This window comes from Mytilus trossulus, chromosome 5, assembly GCF_036588685.1.
Source record: "Mytilus trossulus isolate FHL-02 chromosome 5, PNRI_Mtr1.1.1.hap1, whole genome shotgun sequence".
Lineage (NCBI taxonomy): Eukaryota > Metazoa > Mollusca > Bivalvia > Mytilida > Mytilidae > Mytilus > Mytilus trossulus.
In genome coordinates this window covers 60892064-60911671 of record NC_086377.1, presented here as the reverse complement: position 1 = coordinate 60911671, position 19608 = coordinate 60892064, and the positions used below count along the sequence as shown (strand labels likewise).

Here is a 19608-nt window from a genome sequence, read left to right as displayed (position 1 = left end):
AGTTAGTATTGAAACATACCAACCACTTGAACTAGTATGTATGGACTACTTGTCACTGGAAAGATCCAAAGGAGGTTTTGAAAATGTTCTTGTCATTACCGATCACTTTACCCGGTATGCCTTGGCAATTCCAACGAAGAACCAAACAGCAAAGACTACTGCCGAAGCATTTTTCAACCACTTTGTAGTACATTACGGATTGCCAGAACGTATTCACAGTGACCAAGGTGCCAACTTTGAATCGAACATCATTAAAGAACTATGTAACATCACAGGCATGCAGAAATCACGTACTACACCTTACCATCCTATGGGCAACGGTACTACAGAGCGTTTCAATCGAACATTACTGAGTATGTTAGGTACATTGGAAACAACACAGAAGAAAGATTGGAAAGCACATATTGCTGGATTGGTACATGCTTACAACTGCACCAGACAGACAACTACCAGATACTCGCCGTACTTCCTTATGTTTGGTAGAGAACCAAGATTACCGATTGACATCGCCTTCAACCTTCCTGGTAATGAACAGAAGCAACCAGTTACGAAGTACATTGAAACCGTACAGAAAAGATTGAAAGAGGCATACGAGTTGGCAACGAAACACTCGAGAATAGGGAAAGATAGACAAAAGCACAACTATAACAAGAAAGCTAGATCAGCCATCTTACAAACCGGCGACAGAGTCTTAGTAAAGATCTTGGCCTTCGACGGGAAACATAAGCTAGCTGACAAGTGGGAAGAAGATCCATACCAGATTGTTAATCAGCCTAACAAAGAGATACCTGTGTATGAGGTCAAGAAAGAAAACGGAACTGGAAGGAAGAAGACACTTCATCGCAATCTTCTACTTCCAATTGGATTTCTGCCAAAGACTGTTGAGTCTGAGATAGCTCCTGCACCTAGACAGAGGCGTAAACCGCTGAGGTCTGGACGACCACCGACGAAGTCTGTTGGGAACAGCATTGAAAAGATGTCTGCATCGGAATCAGATGAGGAGTCGGAGCAGGGGTATTGGATAATAGAGACGGGGAGGAGTACACCTAGCAACACTGACAGTGAAGCAGATATGGTGGAAAGACCTAGGGTAGATGATGTAACTATCAGCGACACGGGTGACGATCTTGATGCCGTTGGTAGTAGCCAGGTTAATGGTTTAGTAGAGGACGCTTTACCTTCAGATATAGTAAATGCTGAAGAACCTAACCCTGGAACAGAGGATGTTGAACCTGCAGCGACTGGTCAGAATATGGAAGATGACACTTTAGAATCAGATAATGGCAGTGCGTTGACGGAGGATCCATCTCTAGATGAAATGGCAGATGAACCCACACATGATGAAACTACAAGAGTACAACCAGTAAGAGAAAGAAGACGTAGATACTTACCTACACCACCACGGCACATACCAGAACCTACCACACTTGCTAGACCTCAGAGAAATCGAAAACCACCGAAGTACCTGCAAGATTATGTAACTACAGCAAAGCAGGCTACAACTAAACCAGATTGGTTAGCTAAAGTACATTGGTTAGAAAGTCAGGCAGAAACAGGACGTTTTAGAGGTCTAGAGATTGAACTATCGAGGGCTATCATCAAGATTATTGAGAACAGTTGAAATGTAAACAGCTTGACGAGGACGACAAGGTCATAAGAGGGGAGAAAGACACAATGACATGGAAGTCATTTTCTTCAACAGAGGGGAGAATGTAGTAGTGTCATTTTTACGTCTATTAAATAATAGTAAAAATATCTTTAAAGTTCTTAAATTAATGGTATTTATTATAAACGTTTAAATCTTGCATTTTGATAAAGGAATATTATTATTTAAATCAAATCTACACTTTACTTTTTATATTGAGTTCATGAATATTCAAAAGGTTCTTACTTTAAATTACGTATTTGATTGGTCATTGTGATTTCGCGGTCAATTTATATTTTGTACTGACCAGGTAGATTTGCACGGGAGATTGAAAACTACAGTCGTATTATATTGTATCTCGATTTATATACCTGTGTCATGGTTTTAATTCATTGTGGACACAACATATTACATATTGATGTAAGTTAACTTCTTTATTATATAATTAATATTTTCACATGTAAATGATAAATTTAGCAAAGTTTCTGTTGTATGATTTCGTTCTCCTCGTAAAGTTTGGTTATTACATAAGTAGGATAGATGAACCCGAGAATATTTTATTTAGCTTCGTGCTACATGTATTTTATTCATCTACCGTTAATTTGTCACGGTAGAACTAGATATTTGCTTAGCTATTTGATTATTGATACAGATAATTTATATTTCATAAATGGCGGCATATTAGACAAAATAAGGAAAAGTGTTAAAGTGGATATTTATTAGTACACTTATATTATACATTGTAATGATAGAAGTATAACTATAAATGAACTGGAGTTATTTTGTCATATCGTATATTTTAATATTTTACGAGTCCGAATGTTTATGATTGCATTTTGGTTTTAGGACTCCATTGATGTAATTATATACAGAGTATACATTGTGAACTGTGCCTTGTCCTTGCCAGTAAGAACTCACTCCACAAGTGGTAAGAGTCAATCTATTTTTAACTATGTAATGTTGTAAACAAGACGTTATAGATTATTTCCCTTTAAATATGCGGTTTTAAGCATATTTAGTATATTGGTTTAATTAGTCTTTATGAGAATAGTTTCTACATTTTAATTATTGTTGTAATGTAATTGTATGTAAAGAACAAACAATATATTATGTTCCGATCAGTTTAATGTAATGTTCGCAGTTTTAACTTTAGTTTTGTACCGTACTTAAAGTAAACCAGTAAACACTATATAGTATATTATTTACGATCAAGGGTTACATTCTTGTGTAGTGTATGACAATGAGATTTAAAACTACACGTGACATCATCTCACTAATTGTCTATTATATGTATTCGCAGTATAGTACACAGTATTAAAGTGCATTGTATTTTACCATAACTATAGGTGATATGTATAACTTAGGGTACTTGAGTTTTGTAATAGATCTGTTATTTATAATTGTGATATTGTTATTTCAGAGTTTATTTTTATACTACTGGTATAATAAATCATCCGAACCCTAAACAGAGTTTGTTATATCTTTACCCAAGAACCGACCCTGTTACATTTACTTTAACAAATTGTGACTTGGCCCGTATAGAGTTGTTTCATTGGCACTCCGTGCCAATATCCAACTTAACCTGATGTTTCGTTGGAAGTTAAAATTTCCATCATGGTCGACCCATATTACAGGACTTTCCTTTTGTATGTGTTTTCCTAATACTAGTATAATTTGTAAACTATCTGCCACTAGACATTCAGCCAACTATACAAACAATTTAGAAAACATCCTCCATCATAGTACATGATAAAAATGTATTACAAAGCATTCTTATGTCGCATATGTCTATACCATTTGATTTGTATGGGGAGAGGGGGGCTATGAGGTAAAATTTTGTCCTGCAATTTTAAAAACATGTAATCTTTGTCCTGCAATTTTAAAAACATGTAATCTTTGACCTGCCATTTTATTTTATACTCTATTTAGTCCTTTTTTTCTTTATTAGTTTATCCTGACCTTTTAACATAAATTGTTATTCTGTCTTACAGTTTTGGGCAAAGTGACTCATTCTGCCAGTCTATACGAATTTCATTCTAGCGCCCCTCTCCTCTTTAAATCAAATGCTAGCTATCTTATTTAACGAAGCGGCCTGTCTTTGAAAAATCTATGTAAAATTAGTCCTTTTTAATAAGGTTTTTATGTCTGTGTAAGCTCTGACTGTTATGATTATGTATGTGTAAGATCTGACTGTTTTCATGTCTGTGTAAGTTCTGACTGTTATAATCATGTCTGTGTATATTCTTACTGTTTTCATGTCTGTGTTATTTCTGACTGTTATCATGTCTGTGCAAGCTCTGACGGTTCTCATGCCTGTGCAAGCACTGACGGTTCTCATGTCTATATGAAAGTGTTCGAATGTCTGTAAGCGTTAACTGCATGTCATTCACAAAATGATCATGTGCAACACATGTGTATGTGTTCACGTGTCTTATAAGTTCTGACTGTTATTGGAGGGGTTTTAAATTGAATGGTTGCTCTGGATTCCCCACTCAATTAACTAATTTATAACTCTTGGGATCTTTTTATGTATGTCTGCTATCTATTGTTGTGGCATATCTTTTAATCATATGCATCATTCAAATTAGAATTAATGTATAGTCATCATCAAGCGAAATGGAGTCTTCGATTGGTCTCTCTCCGGAAGTAACTGTCGTGAATGATGAATCAAACAACACGACGAGTATTAACTCGTTCTGTCAATAAACGTCATATTATAGTCATTATATTAAAAACGATCGCAATTTAAACCGATGTGTACGGAAAGGAGGATTTGGGGTAGTTGGATATCCATGACACATGATTATAATTATGGGCACAGTAAAAGACACAAAAAGCGACAAAACAGCGCTTTTTTGTTATTCTTCATCTCACAGTGAGGCCTCAAACAACTCACTGACTCAAAGGAAATTAAACATTAAAAATGTTAGGAATGGGATTCTTCCTATAATAATTAACGTAGGAAACTAGGTGATAGATACGAACAATGACGAAGTGGAATACTTTCTCTTACTCTGAGTCTCAGTGACTGCTGTTGAAAGTAAAATTGGAATTGATAGTACAAAAATAAAACACGATAGGCCTAATTACGTTGTTCTTACACTTTTATCCGGGATTGGTTATTTTGTTACTATTTTACATGTGCAGTTGATTTAGTTTTGAAAATAATATTTAGACAATAAACGTATAGTGTCTTGAAATATGAAATTTATTTGTATGAGGCTTAGAAACGGGAAAATGCGAGGTTCTACCGAGCATTTTCCCGTTTCGTGCCGAATACAAATAAATTTCATATTTCAAGACACTATACGTATATTGTTTTTATACTGAAATCGAAAAAAAATGAAAAATGAAAAAAAACATGTAACAAAAATTGTTAAAAAAAGTGTTTGGAATTTCCCTCTTGAGGTACCATTTTGGGGTATTTCCCTATGAGCGTAGTCCAGGTGGTAAGACATTGGCGTATTAAGGAATTAGAAAGGGAAAATGAACTTAATTAATAACATTTGATAAACATGATATATAAATAACCAATTTGAAGACATAAAAGTTTAAATTGAAAAAAGTTTGACCATTGTTACTTTACGTTGTCATGGTCGTGACGTGATGTTGTTGATGAAATACAATAGACCACTTTCGAGTTCATCCGTCACCGGCAAAAACTCGTCAATTATACACGCCTTTATGACGTCATTTACCAGATAGAGGGGCTCGCCTGTATCCCTGCACTATTTACGTTCATCAAGCGTCTTAGTGATCGTCTTTGTGCAGGATAAACTAGAAATAATGGTTGCTCTGTAGGTACTTACTGACATTTCCCTAATGACAGCAGTGTTGATTGTCAATTTTGAGAATTCAATTTGCCGAATAATTCGTACAATATAGAATTATAGTTTTCCAACCACTCGCTCAACATTGGAAGGAAGTGACGACGCCGCTAAACGCACAAATGACGGTGATAAAGGCGCGTATAATTGACGAGTTTTTTCCGGTGACGGATGAACTCGAAAGTGGTCTATAAGGAGGCGGGGCTTATAGGTCAGTTGGGGTCATTGACGTATAAAGCTAACGTTTATACGTATAGCTTTATCTGTACAGTAAACTAGCTGATTGCAGTATAATATCCAGCTACACGTATACATGTGTCAATGAAACAACGGCAATCGTATCCCTCCGAGCAATCTGCTCTTTGATTTTTTTTAACAAACGGAGATTGCGATGGAATCAGTGATTTTTATGACAAAATCTACTGGTCCGACGCACTCTCTACTGGCACCGAACCACCTGACCAGCGCTTATTCGACCTCTGCACGTTTAATTATGCCTCATGTGTTGATGTGTTTAATAATAAAGCTTGACAGGGTACCATCAGTTGTGCATTGATCCGTTCAAAAACTTATTCAACAACGATTTAAAACGAGGGGAAATCACCTCCAATACAAAATTGTTCACATAGCAAATTCAAATTAATAGCAATCAATGCTCACAAACACTTTCATTCGGAATGGACAGACAACTGGTTGATATTTTTTTTTATGTTAAACGCCACTTTCGTCACTCTTGGCCCTATCGTAGTGGCCAATATTTATTGGTGGAGGAAGACTGAATACCCAAATAAAAACACAATTATTCGGCGGCAAAACTTGCTATCAAATAGAATTGAATGGATATGGGGTAGTATGATATCCATGACACATTATAAGAATTGGCACAGTAAAAGTCACAACAAGCAATGGGACAGTGTTTTTTTTCTATTCTTCATCTTAAAGTCACAACAATGAGGCCTCAAACAAATTGCAAGTCAATAATACTTCGGCGTTGTTTTTGAGGTTATTTCTAATAAAAAATAGACAACTGACTACCTATAATGAAATGTTTCAAATTTAATAAAAAAAAGTTGTGGTTTTTGTCTTAATCGTAGATACACTTTGCGAATCACTTCAAAAAGTTCCATGTAGGATAAAAAAAACCACCCAAAAACCCTTAATTTACATAGATTTTTCCAAGACTCGCCACTTTGTTGCATAATTGAGCTACCATTTGATTGTAAGGGGTGTACTACCATAAAGGGTGTTTCCTTACTTGTTGGTATAGCTGATCATGGAATGTCCAGTGGCAAATAGTTTTCGCAAGTTCAGTACGAAATTACATTATGAAAACACATACAACAGGAAAGTCCAGTAACTTGAGTCGAACATGATGGAAATTTGGTCTTCCAATGAAACACCAGGATAAAATTGGATATGCACGGAATTTTAAACTTGAAGGGAACTTATGAACCTCATTAACAAACGACAACAAGACAGTATATATCGAAGACGCAATGTTTTCTGTACATTATAAACAGAAAAATTATGTAGCAGTGCCCCTAAATATAAAACGGCGATTAGTATCCGTTGAGGAGGTGTTCCATCATTGGAAGAAAATACAAATTGAAGGATATAACGTTAGTCTCTTTTCCCCGACTTAAATTGTACCCTCAAAAACGATAAGAAGACAATGATGTTATTATATATTCTTTACAAACTGAGTTGAAAAATATATTGGTAGTTTTAATACTGTTCATGACATGAAAACTACGAAGAAGCTATTGTCTACTTGTCCAGACTGAAATTTGTCATGTGTAAGACGGTAACAAATTTATATATGTTGTTTTAATATCATGGGATTCATGATCAGAGATCATCAGAGAAATATAATACATAATAATTGTAATATATGTCTCTGATATCATGTTTATCAGAATGACAACTATCTTGAGGTCCTATCCCTACTTCATGGTTAATTTTAGCAACTTCACATTTATTATCAATGTTGCTGTTTATAGGCCAGTCAAACTAATTTAACATTTAATCTCAAACTAATTGCAACAGAAAATGTTTTAGTTCTAATCTATAGAATTATGTCCTTTAAATATATATGTAGGACTCAAATCTATGGTGGGTTCCAAATCTATGGCAGATTCCTAATCTATGGTAAATGTGACGTCATGCCATCCCAAATCTATGGCAAGTTTTGTAATTTCCTAATCTATGGCGGATTTATGTTGTTTCCAAATTTTATGGCAAGTTTTGTGCAAATGAAAAACAATGCAGTACATTGTTTACCAATGACTTGTCATAAGCAAGTGGGAAAAATACGACAACGGGAGCATGTCTATAAATATTTGTGAAATAAACATTTCATTATGGTCAACCAAAAAAAATCATAAATGATAAAAGCATATGCCTTAATACAGACTTCAAGATTAAAATGATGTGCTCTGTAAAAAATAAACATTCTTTAATCTGTGCATGGTACCTGTTTAACGAATTCATTAAACAAACTAATAAAACAAAGTCAGAATAATAACAAACCAGGAGGCCGCTAATTATAAAAAAATAAATAAAAAAAGTAACGGCCAAGAAAAATAACCAGTTTGAATTTTTCAAATAATATTATTTCAGCGATATCTTTAATACATCTTTTTTTTAATTTGCTGACGATTTAAATCAAATTTGTATCCGGTAATTTTATATATCATAGAAACTTTGCCAGCCGTAGACAGTAAACTAGTACAAACTAAATATAGGAAGATGTGGTATGAGTGCCAATGAGACAACTGTCCATGCAAGTTACAATTTATAAGAAAACCAGTATAGGTCAAGGTACGGCCTTCAACACGCAGCCTTTGCTCACACGGAACAGCAAACTATAAAGGGCTCTAAAAATCCTTTTTCTAAAATATGCGTTACTTATAATAGCGGCGCAATAATTCATCGCGGGACTCGGCCAGTACAGCGCATTTGGTCCATCTTCGGGATAATATGTCACATCTTCCTTTAAACCACCCGCAAATTGTTGCCAGGGTAATATCTTTATCTTATATGGTGTTCAAATCTATGGGTTCCGCCATCGTTATCTGCGGCGAAGATGTAATACGGCGGTATATTCAATTGTGACGTTATACGGTACCCTTTCCACAAGATCTGCCATAGATTTGGAGTAAACAAAAATCTGCCATAGATTTGAGTTGTTTGGCGTTTGTAACGTCACATTTGCCATAGATTAGGAATCTGCCACAGATTTGGAACCCGCCATAGATTTGAGTCCTACATATATATACACTGAAAAAAGTCCTATCAAATCTAACTTGAGGAAAACTCAAAATCAGCATTTTTAATTTCCTATGGAAATTATTATTGGAACGGGAGAAAACTCTTGCAAAAATGAGTCGCTTATGGTCAGTTTTGGTTGTTTTTCTGGAAATTTATGTAATGTATGATTCTTTGATGGGGTTATAAGTTTGTATTTGACTAAATTATATAATCTGCTGCTTATAAAATGTACAAAACTGAAGTGTTATGGGTAGTTTTATTTTTTTCATGCATTTTTCATTAAACATGTTAAATAAATAGCAAATTTAAAGCTTTGTAACCATTTAAAAAAAATAATGTGAAAATTTGGTATTGTTTATAGATATATACATGATATAGGAAGATGTGTATATCTGTATATTATATTTTTTTCAGCAACTTATTTATCTTAAGAAACTTTAAACCACAAAAAGAAGAATACATGCTTAAATATTTTTCATTAAATTTGAGATTCTTTACCTTGACATGTTGAAAAATTCAATAAATGGTCAACTAATGAATTATGAAATCTAGATTATAGCTTGATAAAATATATGAAAACACGTTTAGAGTTGTTTGTTATACTCTACAGACCACTAATAAATCAAGAACCAATACATTCTTATGAATAGGATGTTAAAGTTATAATTTTTTATCAATTTTTATTGATATTTCTGCCTTTTTTGCAAGAGTTGTCTCCCTTTTCAATGCAAATCTCCATAGGAATTTTAAATCATTAATGGCGATTTTTATAGTCTTCCTCAAGTTAGATTTTATGGGACTTTTTTCTATGTATATTTAGGGTATAATGCTAAAGATTTATACTTAACAACCTTCTGTTGCAATTACTTTCGGTTTAGGGTCAAATTTATGCTACATTGACTGGACTATTAACAGTTTATCAGATCATTGCAGATTGTCTTTCCTTATTTATTCATACAGGTGAGACATTTAATATATATCTTTGGGGCAACAGTTTATTTACTTAAGATAATTATGTGAAGCTTGCATGCCAATGAGACAATTCTCAATCCAAGTTACAATGCTTGAAAACATGAAAAAGTTAAGAACACCATGAACTCAGAGCTTGTAAATTATGTTGACATTTACCAACATTGTATTCCTAATGAACAAATAAGTTGTAAGGTATACATCAATAAGGCAGTACAGCATACAGTCACAGCCCTTCTTGTACATGTTGTATTATTTAATATTTAGTATGGAACTAGAATTACCCAAACATACAGATTTATAAATGCAGAGAATGTCTAAATTGCAGAAAAGTATCAAAAGGTTATATATATATGTCTTTATTTTTTGGTGTTCCTTACAGAGTTGTTCAAGAAATTACATACTGGTCACTGGAGATAAACATTATCAATAAGATGTCAGAGGGAGGAGAGGATTTAGTCACAATCAACGGTACACTACAGAGACACATAAACACACAGGCTGATAAAACACATCATAAATGTGATGTCTGTGCTAGAGATTTTAGTCAAAGAAGTAACTTAAAGGCACACATGAGTACACATACTAGAAATAACCCTCATGGCTGTGATGTATGTGCTAAAGGTTTTAGTTTTCTTAGTAATTCACAGATTCACACGAGAAAACATACAGGCGTTAAACCCCATGAGTGTGATGTATGTGGTCAACAGTTTACTCGGCGTTGGAGTTTACAGATTCACATGAGAACTCATACAGCAATGTACAGGTGATAAACCTTATGACTGTGATGTTTGTGATAAACGCTTTAGTCAGCTTGGAAGTTTACGGCTGCACATGAGAACACATACAAGGAAAAAACCTTATAACTGTGATTTATGTGGTAATGCGTTTAGTTGGCGTGGGAATTTAAGGACTCATATCAGAACACATACAGGGGACAAGCCTTATGACTGTGGTGTATGTGGTAAAGGGTTTAGTGAGAAAGGTAGTTTACAGAGACACATGAGAATACATACAGGGGATAAACACGATAAACCTCATGACTGTGATTTATGTGGTAAAGGGTTTAGTCAGCTTGGTAGTTTACAGATTCACATGAGAACACATACAGGTGATAAACCATATGACTGTGACGTATGTGGTAAAAAGTTTAGTGAGCAAGGTAGTTTAAAGACTCACATGAGAACACATACAGGGGATAAACCTTATGACTGTGGTGAATGTGGTAAGGGGTTTAGTAAAAGTAGGGGTTTATGGGATCACATGAGAACACATACAGGTGATAAACCTTATATATGTGATGTATGTTGTAAGGAGTTTAGTCAGCATATTAATTTACAGACTCACATGAGAACACACACAGGTGATAAACCGTATGACTGTGGCGAATGTGGTAGGGGGTTTAGTCGTAGAAGTAATTTACAAGATCACATGAGAACACACACAGGTGATAAACCTTATATATGCGATGAATGTGGTAAAGGGTTTAGTCAGCATAGTAGTTTACAGACTCACATGAGAATACATACAGGTTACAAACCTCATAAGTGTGATGTATGTGGTAAAAATTTTAGTTTGCTGAGTCATTTAAGAAGACACATGAGAACACATACAGGAGATAAACCTCATAACTGTGGTGTATGTGATAAACGGTTTAGTCAGTCTGGTACTTTACAGAGACACATGAAAACGCATACATAGTAGGGTACATATTCACATGAGAATACATGTACATACATACATGTAGTAATTTACAGTTTACAGATTCACATGAGAATACATACATAGTAATTTACAGTTTACAGATTCACATGAGAATACATACGTATATAGTAATTTACAGTTTACAGATTCACATGAGAGTACATACATAGTAATTTACAGTTTACAGATTCACATGAGAATACATACATAGTAATTTACAGTTAACAGATTCACATGAGAATACATACATATATAGTAATTTACAGTTTACAGATTCACATGAGAATACATACATAGTAATTTACAGTTTACAGATTCACATGAGAATACATACATAGTAATTTAAAGTTTACAGATTCACTTGAGAATACATACATAGTAGTTTACAGTTTACAGATTCACATGAGAATACATACATAGTAATTTACAGTTTACAGACTCACATGTGAATACATACATAGTAATTTACAGTTTACAGATTCACATGAGAATACATACATAGTAATTTACAGTTTACAGATTCACATGAGAATACATACAGGCGATAAACCTCGTGACTAGGGTGTATGTGGTATAGGGTTTAGTCGACTTGTTAGTTTACAGAGACACATGAGAATGGTTCACAATGAGAACACATACAAATGATAAGCTGCGTGATTGTCATGTTCACGGTAAAGTCAGTTAAAAAATAATCACGATAAAGGGTTCAACCAACATGGCCAAGTTTGTAATTTACAGAAATGTGAAAATGTATATAAATATATATTATTTGCCTGTTGCATATTAATTTGTTGATTTGACATTTCCAGCCCAATCTTGGTCATGCATCTTAACTCCCGTATGTGTACATGTAAGATATGAGATGTACAGTTTACATGGTCATGCATATGATGGTAAACCATAGATATAAAAAGATGTGATACGAATGCCAATGAGACAACTCTCCATTCAAGACACAATTTGTGAAAGTAAACCATTTAAAATTATAGGTCAAAGTACGGTCTTCAACACAGTCTTCAAATCAGAGCTTTGGCTCACATCGAACAGCAAACTATATCAAAGACCTCAAAGCCGTCCAAACTTGACTAGTGTTAAACTATTCAAATCGGAAAACCAACGGTCTAATCTAGTATATAAAGAAATTATATCTTCTTAGACATAGGAAGATTTATGAGTGCCAATGAGACAATTCTCCATCAAAGTCACAATTTATAAAAGTAAAACATTATAGGTCAAGGTACGGCCTTCGACACGGAGCCTTGGCTCACACCGAACAACAAGCTATAAAGGCCCCCCAAAAAATAGTAGTGTAAAACCATTCAAACGGGAAACCAACGGTCTGATCTATACATATAAATAAAACAAGAAATGAGGAACACGTATAAATAACATAAACAAACAACAATTACTGTACATCAGATTTTTCCTACTTTTGCTTCAACTTGTAATCGCAGGCTCAACAAAAATTATGAAAAAATCAAATGAATAAAGTATTTTTCTCGATACCATCTTTTGATTTTAAGAAGTTGATGTGTTTTATCATGATACTTAACAACACGTGTTTAATCGTGATACTTGACTTGGAACCTTAAGTTGGGTGGATGTGTTTAATCATGATACTTGGTAAGGTACTTCCAGTTGCGTTGATGTGTTTAATCGTAATACTTGACAAGGTACATTATGTCTCATGTGTTGATGTGTTTAATCATGAAGCTTCGCTTGACAGGGTACGATCAGTTGTGCATTTATACGTTCTAGAACTTATTCAACTACGGTTTAAAACCAGGGGAAATAACTCCCAATACAAAAATGTTCACTTAGCAAATTCAAATTAATAGCAATCTTTACCATCAATGTTCACAAACACTCTGATTCAGATGAAGACTGAATACCCCAAAATAAACATAATTATTCGGCGGAAAAACTTGCTACATGTATTATAACAGAATATTGAATGAATATAAGGTATCTATGATATCCGTGACATATAATAAGTATGGGCACGCGGCAAAAGACACAACCAGCAATGGAACAGCCGGAGGCCTCACTCAAATTGCAAGTCAATAAACTCATAGATACCAGCACTAAATTTTGTATATACGCCAGACGCGAATACTACGGCGTTTTCTTTGAGGTTATTAAAAAAAATTTGGGAAAACTGACAGCCTTTAACGAAATGTTTCAAAATCTGCTTTTATAAAAATTGAATAAAAAAACTATGTTTTTGTCTAAATAGATCTACACTTTGCGGATCACTTAAAAAAAATCTATGTACAGGATAAAAAAAAAATCAAAGATTTATCCAAGAATCGCTGCTTTGTTGCATAAGAGAGCTACCATTTGATTTTAAGGGGTGTACTACCATAAAGGATGTTTCCTTACTTGTTAGTATAGCTGCTGAATGTCCAGTGGCAAATAGTTAACGCATGTTCAGGACAAGAACTTATTACATTCTGAAAACACATACAACAGGAAAATGCAGTAAATGGAGTCGACCATGATGGAAATTTGGTCTTCTAATGGAACACCATGGTAAAATTGGATATGCACGGAAATTTAAACTTTAGGGGTCCTTAATTTGCAGAGAGACTGACTTGGACTCTCTTTACATCATACTTTATCAAGGGTTTTACTGACGATCGGAGAAAGACTTAACAAGGTCGGATCATATTTATATTCCCTAGTCACTCTTGTGTTTCCTCAGCCTTAATATCGATTGACTGGTACAGATATATACGACAAAATAGAAGATGTGGCATGAGTGTGCCGATGAGACAACTCTCAATCCAAGTCAAAATGTGTAAAAGTAAACCATAATCTATAGGTCAAGGTGTCATACCACCAATTAAAAGTCCCTATCTGTTCAACCAAATTTTGCAATTTTCACAGCTTTCTAAATATTTTACCTTAAGTTTAACCTCATAGAAACTAGGTATATCCTGAATTGTACAGGTGTCACCTTTCTGCATGCCAATTTTCAGCATACATTCAAAATCATATAAGAAAGAAGAGAGCTTCTGAAAGGAGGTACCACTAAAAATAACCCCTGGTTTTCTGGAAATCTTAAATAAGTATACCATGGAGCGCATTAATCCTCAATTTTAAATGCAAGCTCATAGACAGGTAAAATTTGGCTCAAAATGGTCTTAATATATTTCTCTTTCAACAAAAGTTTCATTTCTGCAAATTTGTAGGTTAGTTTAGGTGAACAATGACATCAAATGCACTATTTTTTGTCTGAGTAGGCCTACTTTCACATACGTTCTAAATTTGAGGGAGTAATTGGTGGTATGACACCACAAATTACGCATTTCAACACGGAACTTGGTTCACACCGGACAGAGAACTGTAAAGGGCCCTAAACTGAAATGACTAGAGAAAAACATTCAAACGGGGAAACCATATCATATCGGTCTTATCTGTCCAAATTTAAAAAAAAAAACCCAGAGAAACGAGAAACATTTATAAACCTCATCAACAAACGACAACTACTGAACATCATGTTCCTGATTGAGGACATGCGCAAACACATGCTGCGGGTTTAAGGGCTTTTATCAATTATAGTGTAACATCACAACATAGGAAGACACATATTTCCCATTTCCATTCTCAATTTCACATTATAAAGTATCAATTAAAATTGCTTACTAGTAACTCAATCAAAGGACGAATTTACACAATTCAACATACACTGAATATAAATTGGATTTTTTATCATGAAAAGTGTTTCCTCAACTGCTACAACAATTGATTAATCAGTTTATATAGTTGTCCAGTGGCAAGTAGTTTACGCATGTTTAGGAAGAAAAGAAATTACATTGTACCAATAAATACAATAGGAAAGTCCCTATTTTTCTCTTTACTTTATATTTCGCCACCTTATTATTTCCAAGCTTGTTTTGGGCGCACTTCTTCTTAAAATTTTAAAGCTGTTTTCTTCATTGTTTGTCGATGATTTTATGTTCTATAAACCCCATTATGGCTCCTACAAGATTTTGTATAGTAAGACTATGCAAATCCTTGCCCCCTCTATATATAATTACGATCGATTTCTCAGTTAACCCTAAAAAATAACTTGCGCGTCCGTCTAAGATAACTGATTTTTACATGAGAGGACTGTCAGGGCCTTGGGTGTATTGCCATCGCCTAATTTTCCACCTCATTTGAATATATATATATGCATATATAATTAGTTTTAGAATGATAACCGAGCTATAAAAGTTAAAGATCCGCGCATATTATATGGTGCAAAATAAAATTCCTTAACGCTTCTTTTAAATTCATTTTTTCAATGGATACTCAGAAATTTATTTTTATTAAATACTATAGTATTAATTAATGGGTGTTTTTATAATGGCCCTGTTATAGGCCCGAGAACACAGTTATTTCGTAGTGCATTTCTTTTAGACAATAAATTCAAATTAAAAAAATCGCACCTGCTCTTTCTCAAAAAGATTTTTACAGTGAATTGTACTACCAGTGAGACAAATAATATCAAAACTATAGAAACTTCTCCCAGCTCTAACTCAAAATATTGACAATTCTGTGTTAAGGGGGTGTAAAATTCAGATTGACAGCTTCAGACGTGATAAAATTTGACCTTTTGGAACTGGACCAAATCACTAATTATATCCCCCTACTTAATATTTCATGCATTTAATATCAAGAAATAACTTGGGGAAAGTGTATCAAATAAAACATGCAAGTTATACACTGTTTACACTAGGGTCTATATTCGTAGACAACGAAAACCAAAGGACGATAACAGTGTCCTTGGACCTAATAGGACAGAAAGACTTGACCAATTTTTATAAAACTTTGTATAACCTCAGCTTAGGCAATTTGGAGATAGCTTGCCAAGTTTCATGGCCATATGGCATATATTAGAGAAATTAATATAGACATTTGGATGTTTATTTTTGACTTGTAAATTAAATATCTTCAACTGTCAAGATTTTGGCTTAAAAATTTTAAATTTTGCAAACATTTGCTTTTTAAATGCTCTTGAATATTAAGTATTAAAAGCATCTGAACACTCATTTTATTTACCAGATGTATTGTAATTATTCCAAAGTTAAATTTATATGAGCCCATGCCTGAAAATAGAGATTTTTTTAGTTTAGGGATGACTTAATTATATAAATATGCATTTTTCTCAGCCAATTTGAAGTTTTTGAAGTTTTTAAGGCCTAAATTATTCTTTCATATATATTAAATGTACTTTAAATGTATAGAAAAGTTACAAAAAGCATACCACATGAGTATAAAATGGTATTTGGCCATGTAGTACTGAGAATTATTTAGAGTCGATTTAGGCGGTCGCCCATATTGACATATAAAAATGCACACAGAAGCTATTAGAAATGAAAATGTGTTACTTTTTGCTCATTTCTATGCTAAGGTATTATGAAACAAGAAGTGTGATTGCAAAAGGACTCTTGCATTTAAATTTTTTGAAAGACAATATGGTCTGATGGCCAGTTTTTTTCACTTTTCAATGGAAAACTTGCATTTAGTTTTAGTCTCAATAGGCATAAATTAGGACCACTTACTATCATACAGTGAAAAAAATGGTAGCCTATGTAAGGAGTAAGGTGTACTGAATACAGTAAAGTGCTTTTTTTTTTTTTTTTTTTACAGATTTAGAGAAATATTTGTGATGGACTACAGATTTGATGTACAAAGCTATTCACATTTTACATACATCTATTAGGCCGTTCGACCATGGCCGTGAATACAAAATATCTGCATTTTTTCTGTGATAATCTACTTTTCTCTATATACAGAGTTCACAAATTGGAGAAAAAAAACGCCACCCCCTTGGAGTAATTTCCTCAAAACTCAATGCCTGCCTTTCATTTGTATTATGGAACCTGTTTTTTTTTCTGGGTTCGTAAACTTTCATGTGGCAGGAAAGTCAACCAGTTGACGGTTGCCGCTTACTGGAAGAAGAACTTTGTAAATTGTAACAAAACCCTGCGATTGAAAGTTGGCCACGGTTCGTTTTATCGAAAAGGGAGGGGGGACTGAGCGGAACAAATTAAGATTATTCATGTCTGTTTAAGCTTGCTATTTAGAGAAACATCTCAATTGAATGTTATTTTGTAATGTTAATTCGATGTCAATGTCTACACAAATGCTCTATTTATCGGCTATTGGTACTTTACGGAACGGAACGGAATTTCATTTAAGGTATCCATAGGGGGCATTTATCAAAATTTCGAAAAATCTTTAAAACAAATTAACTTTAAAATTTCTATGTTTACGGTTTTCCATATATACAAATAACACAAATGTATACTTGAACTCTTCTTCACAGGTGAAATGTGTAATTATGTATAACATCGTAAATATGCTGTACATAGATGAATATATGTCCTGATAAATTATCATGAAATTAACGCATTTGCAAGTCAGGGAAAAAAGTCCTTCCCCTTTCATTCATTATGATATCTAAACAGACTGACCTCAAGTCGTCCTTTCCGTCGATGATTAAAAATATTGGTTCTGATTTTAACTTTTTAAATTTATTATTCCTTTCCGTTCCGCAAAGTACCAATTGCTCTGAGGAATTGGTATTTAATGGAATCAACGGAAACAGACATCTATAATGTAATCAAAGCAGTATGATAAAAAAAAAATGTCTGACACCTCTTTTTTTGCATGAGTGGTACATGTGTTTTAGGTAGCTAGCATTATAGACCTGATAAATAATTAAAAATTTAACACAAAGGCAGGTTTGACAAAAAGTCTTACTTCTTCCGTTCGTTATTATATTTAAAAAGAGTCCTTCCATCGCCCGTCCCGAAGATGATTAGAAACAGCGATCAAGTTGAATCTGATTTAAACTTTTTACTTGATTATTCCGTTCCGTTCCGTTCCGCAAAATACCAATTGGTCTGGGGAACTGGTATTTAACGGAATCGAACGGAAACGGACATCTATAATAAAATAAAGAAAGTATGAAATTCTGACACCCCTTTTTGCACGAGTAATAAGTGTTTTAGATAGCATTCCCGACCTGATAAATAATTAAGAATTTAACACAAAGGCAGGTTACACAAAAAGTCTTACTTCTTCCGTTCGTAATTATATTTAAAAAAAAAGGCATTTCACCGCACGTTCCGACGATGATAAGAAAAAGTGATCAAGTTGAATCTGATTTAAACTTTTTAATTTATTTTTCCGTTTCGTTCCGTTCCGCAAAGTACCAATTGCTCTGAGGAATTGGTATTTAACGGAATCGAACGGAAACAGACATCTATAATGTAATAAAAGCAGTATGATAAAAACAAGCCAGACCCTTCTTTTTTGAATATGTGGTAAGTGTTTTAGATAGCATTTCGACTTGATCAATATTTAAATAAACAGCTGCGCCATGAGCGTATGATACGCCCGTCGTCTTGTTAAAAAACATAAATCTTTTTTGAATAACACAGGGTTGTACAGGATGTCATGCTTAGTATATCCTGACTCATTCCTTATTCCCGCTCAATAGGAAGATTGTACAATATGTTTTTGGAAACCCGACGCAACATTAGCCTGTTAAGTTTTAAGCAATAGAGATACAGCGCAACATGTGAAAAAAAACTCTTTTTTTACAAAAAACTCAATAACTCGAAAATATAAAAATGAATCATCACCAAAAAGTATACAGATCTTTAGATTAATATAACAAAGAAGTGTGTAAAGTTTTAAGCAATTATCATAAATCGTTTTTGAGATATGGTGCGACATGTAAACCCACCCTTTTTTTTTTACAAAATACTCAATAACTCAAAAATGAAATTTTGAATCATCACCAAAACGTATACAGATCTTTAGATTAATATAACAAAGACATGTGTAAAGTTTAAGTAAAAATCATAAATCGTTTTTGAGATATGGTGCGACATGTAAAAAAACCCTCCCCCTTTTTTACCAAATACTCAATAACTCAAAAATTAAATTTTGAATCATCACCAAAAAGAATACAGATATTAAGATTAATATAACTAAGAAGTATTTAAAGTTTTAAGCCATAATCAAGAATCGTTTTTGAGATACGGTGCGACATGTGAAAAAAACACACCCCTGTTTTAGTTACAAAGTGCCGTAACTCAAAAAGTTGTAATCTTCACAAAAAAGTATACAGATCATTTGACCATCATAAGAAACAACTATGTTAAGTTTCATGAAATATGGATAAGTCGT

General features: G+C 33.8%; 1 protein-coding gene across 1 annotated transcript; it reads left to right on the top strand.

Moving 5' to 3' along the window:
• The first annotated feature begins 10495 nt into the window (after positions 1 to 10495).
• Positions 10496 to 12119, top strand: LOC134719004 (zinc finger protein 239-like). Its single transcript, XM_063581905.1, has one exon. It carries the CDS (start codon positions 10546 to 10548, stop codon positions 11410 to 11412), a length of 867 nt encoding a protein of 288 aa, XP_063437975.1. The 5' UTR covers positions 10496 to 10545; the 3' UTR covers positions 11413 to 12119.
• Positions 12120 to 19608: the final 7489 nt, after the last annotated feature.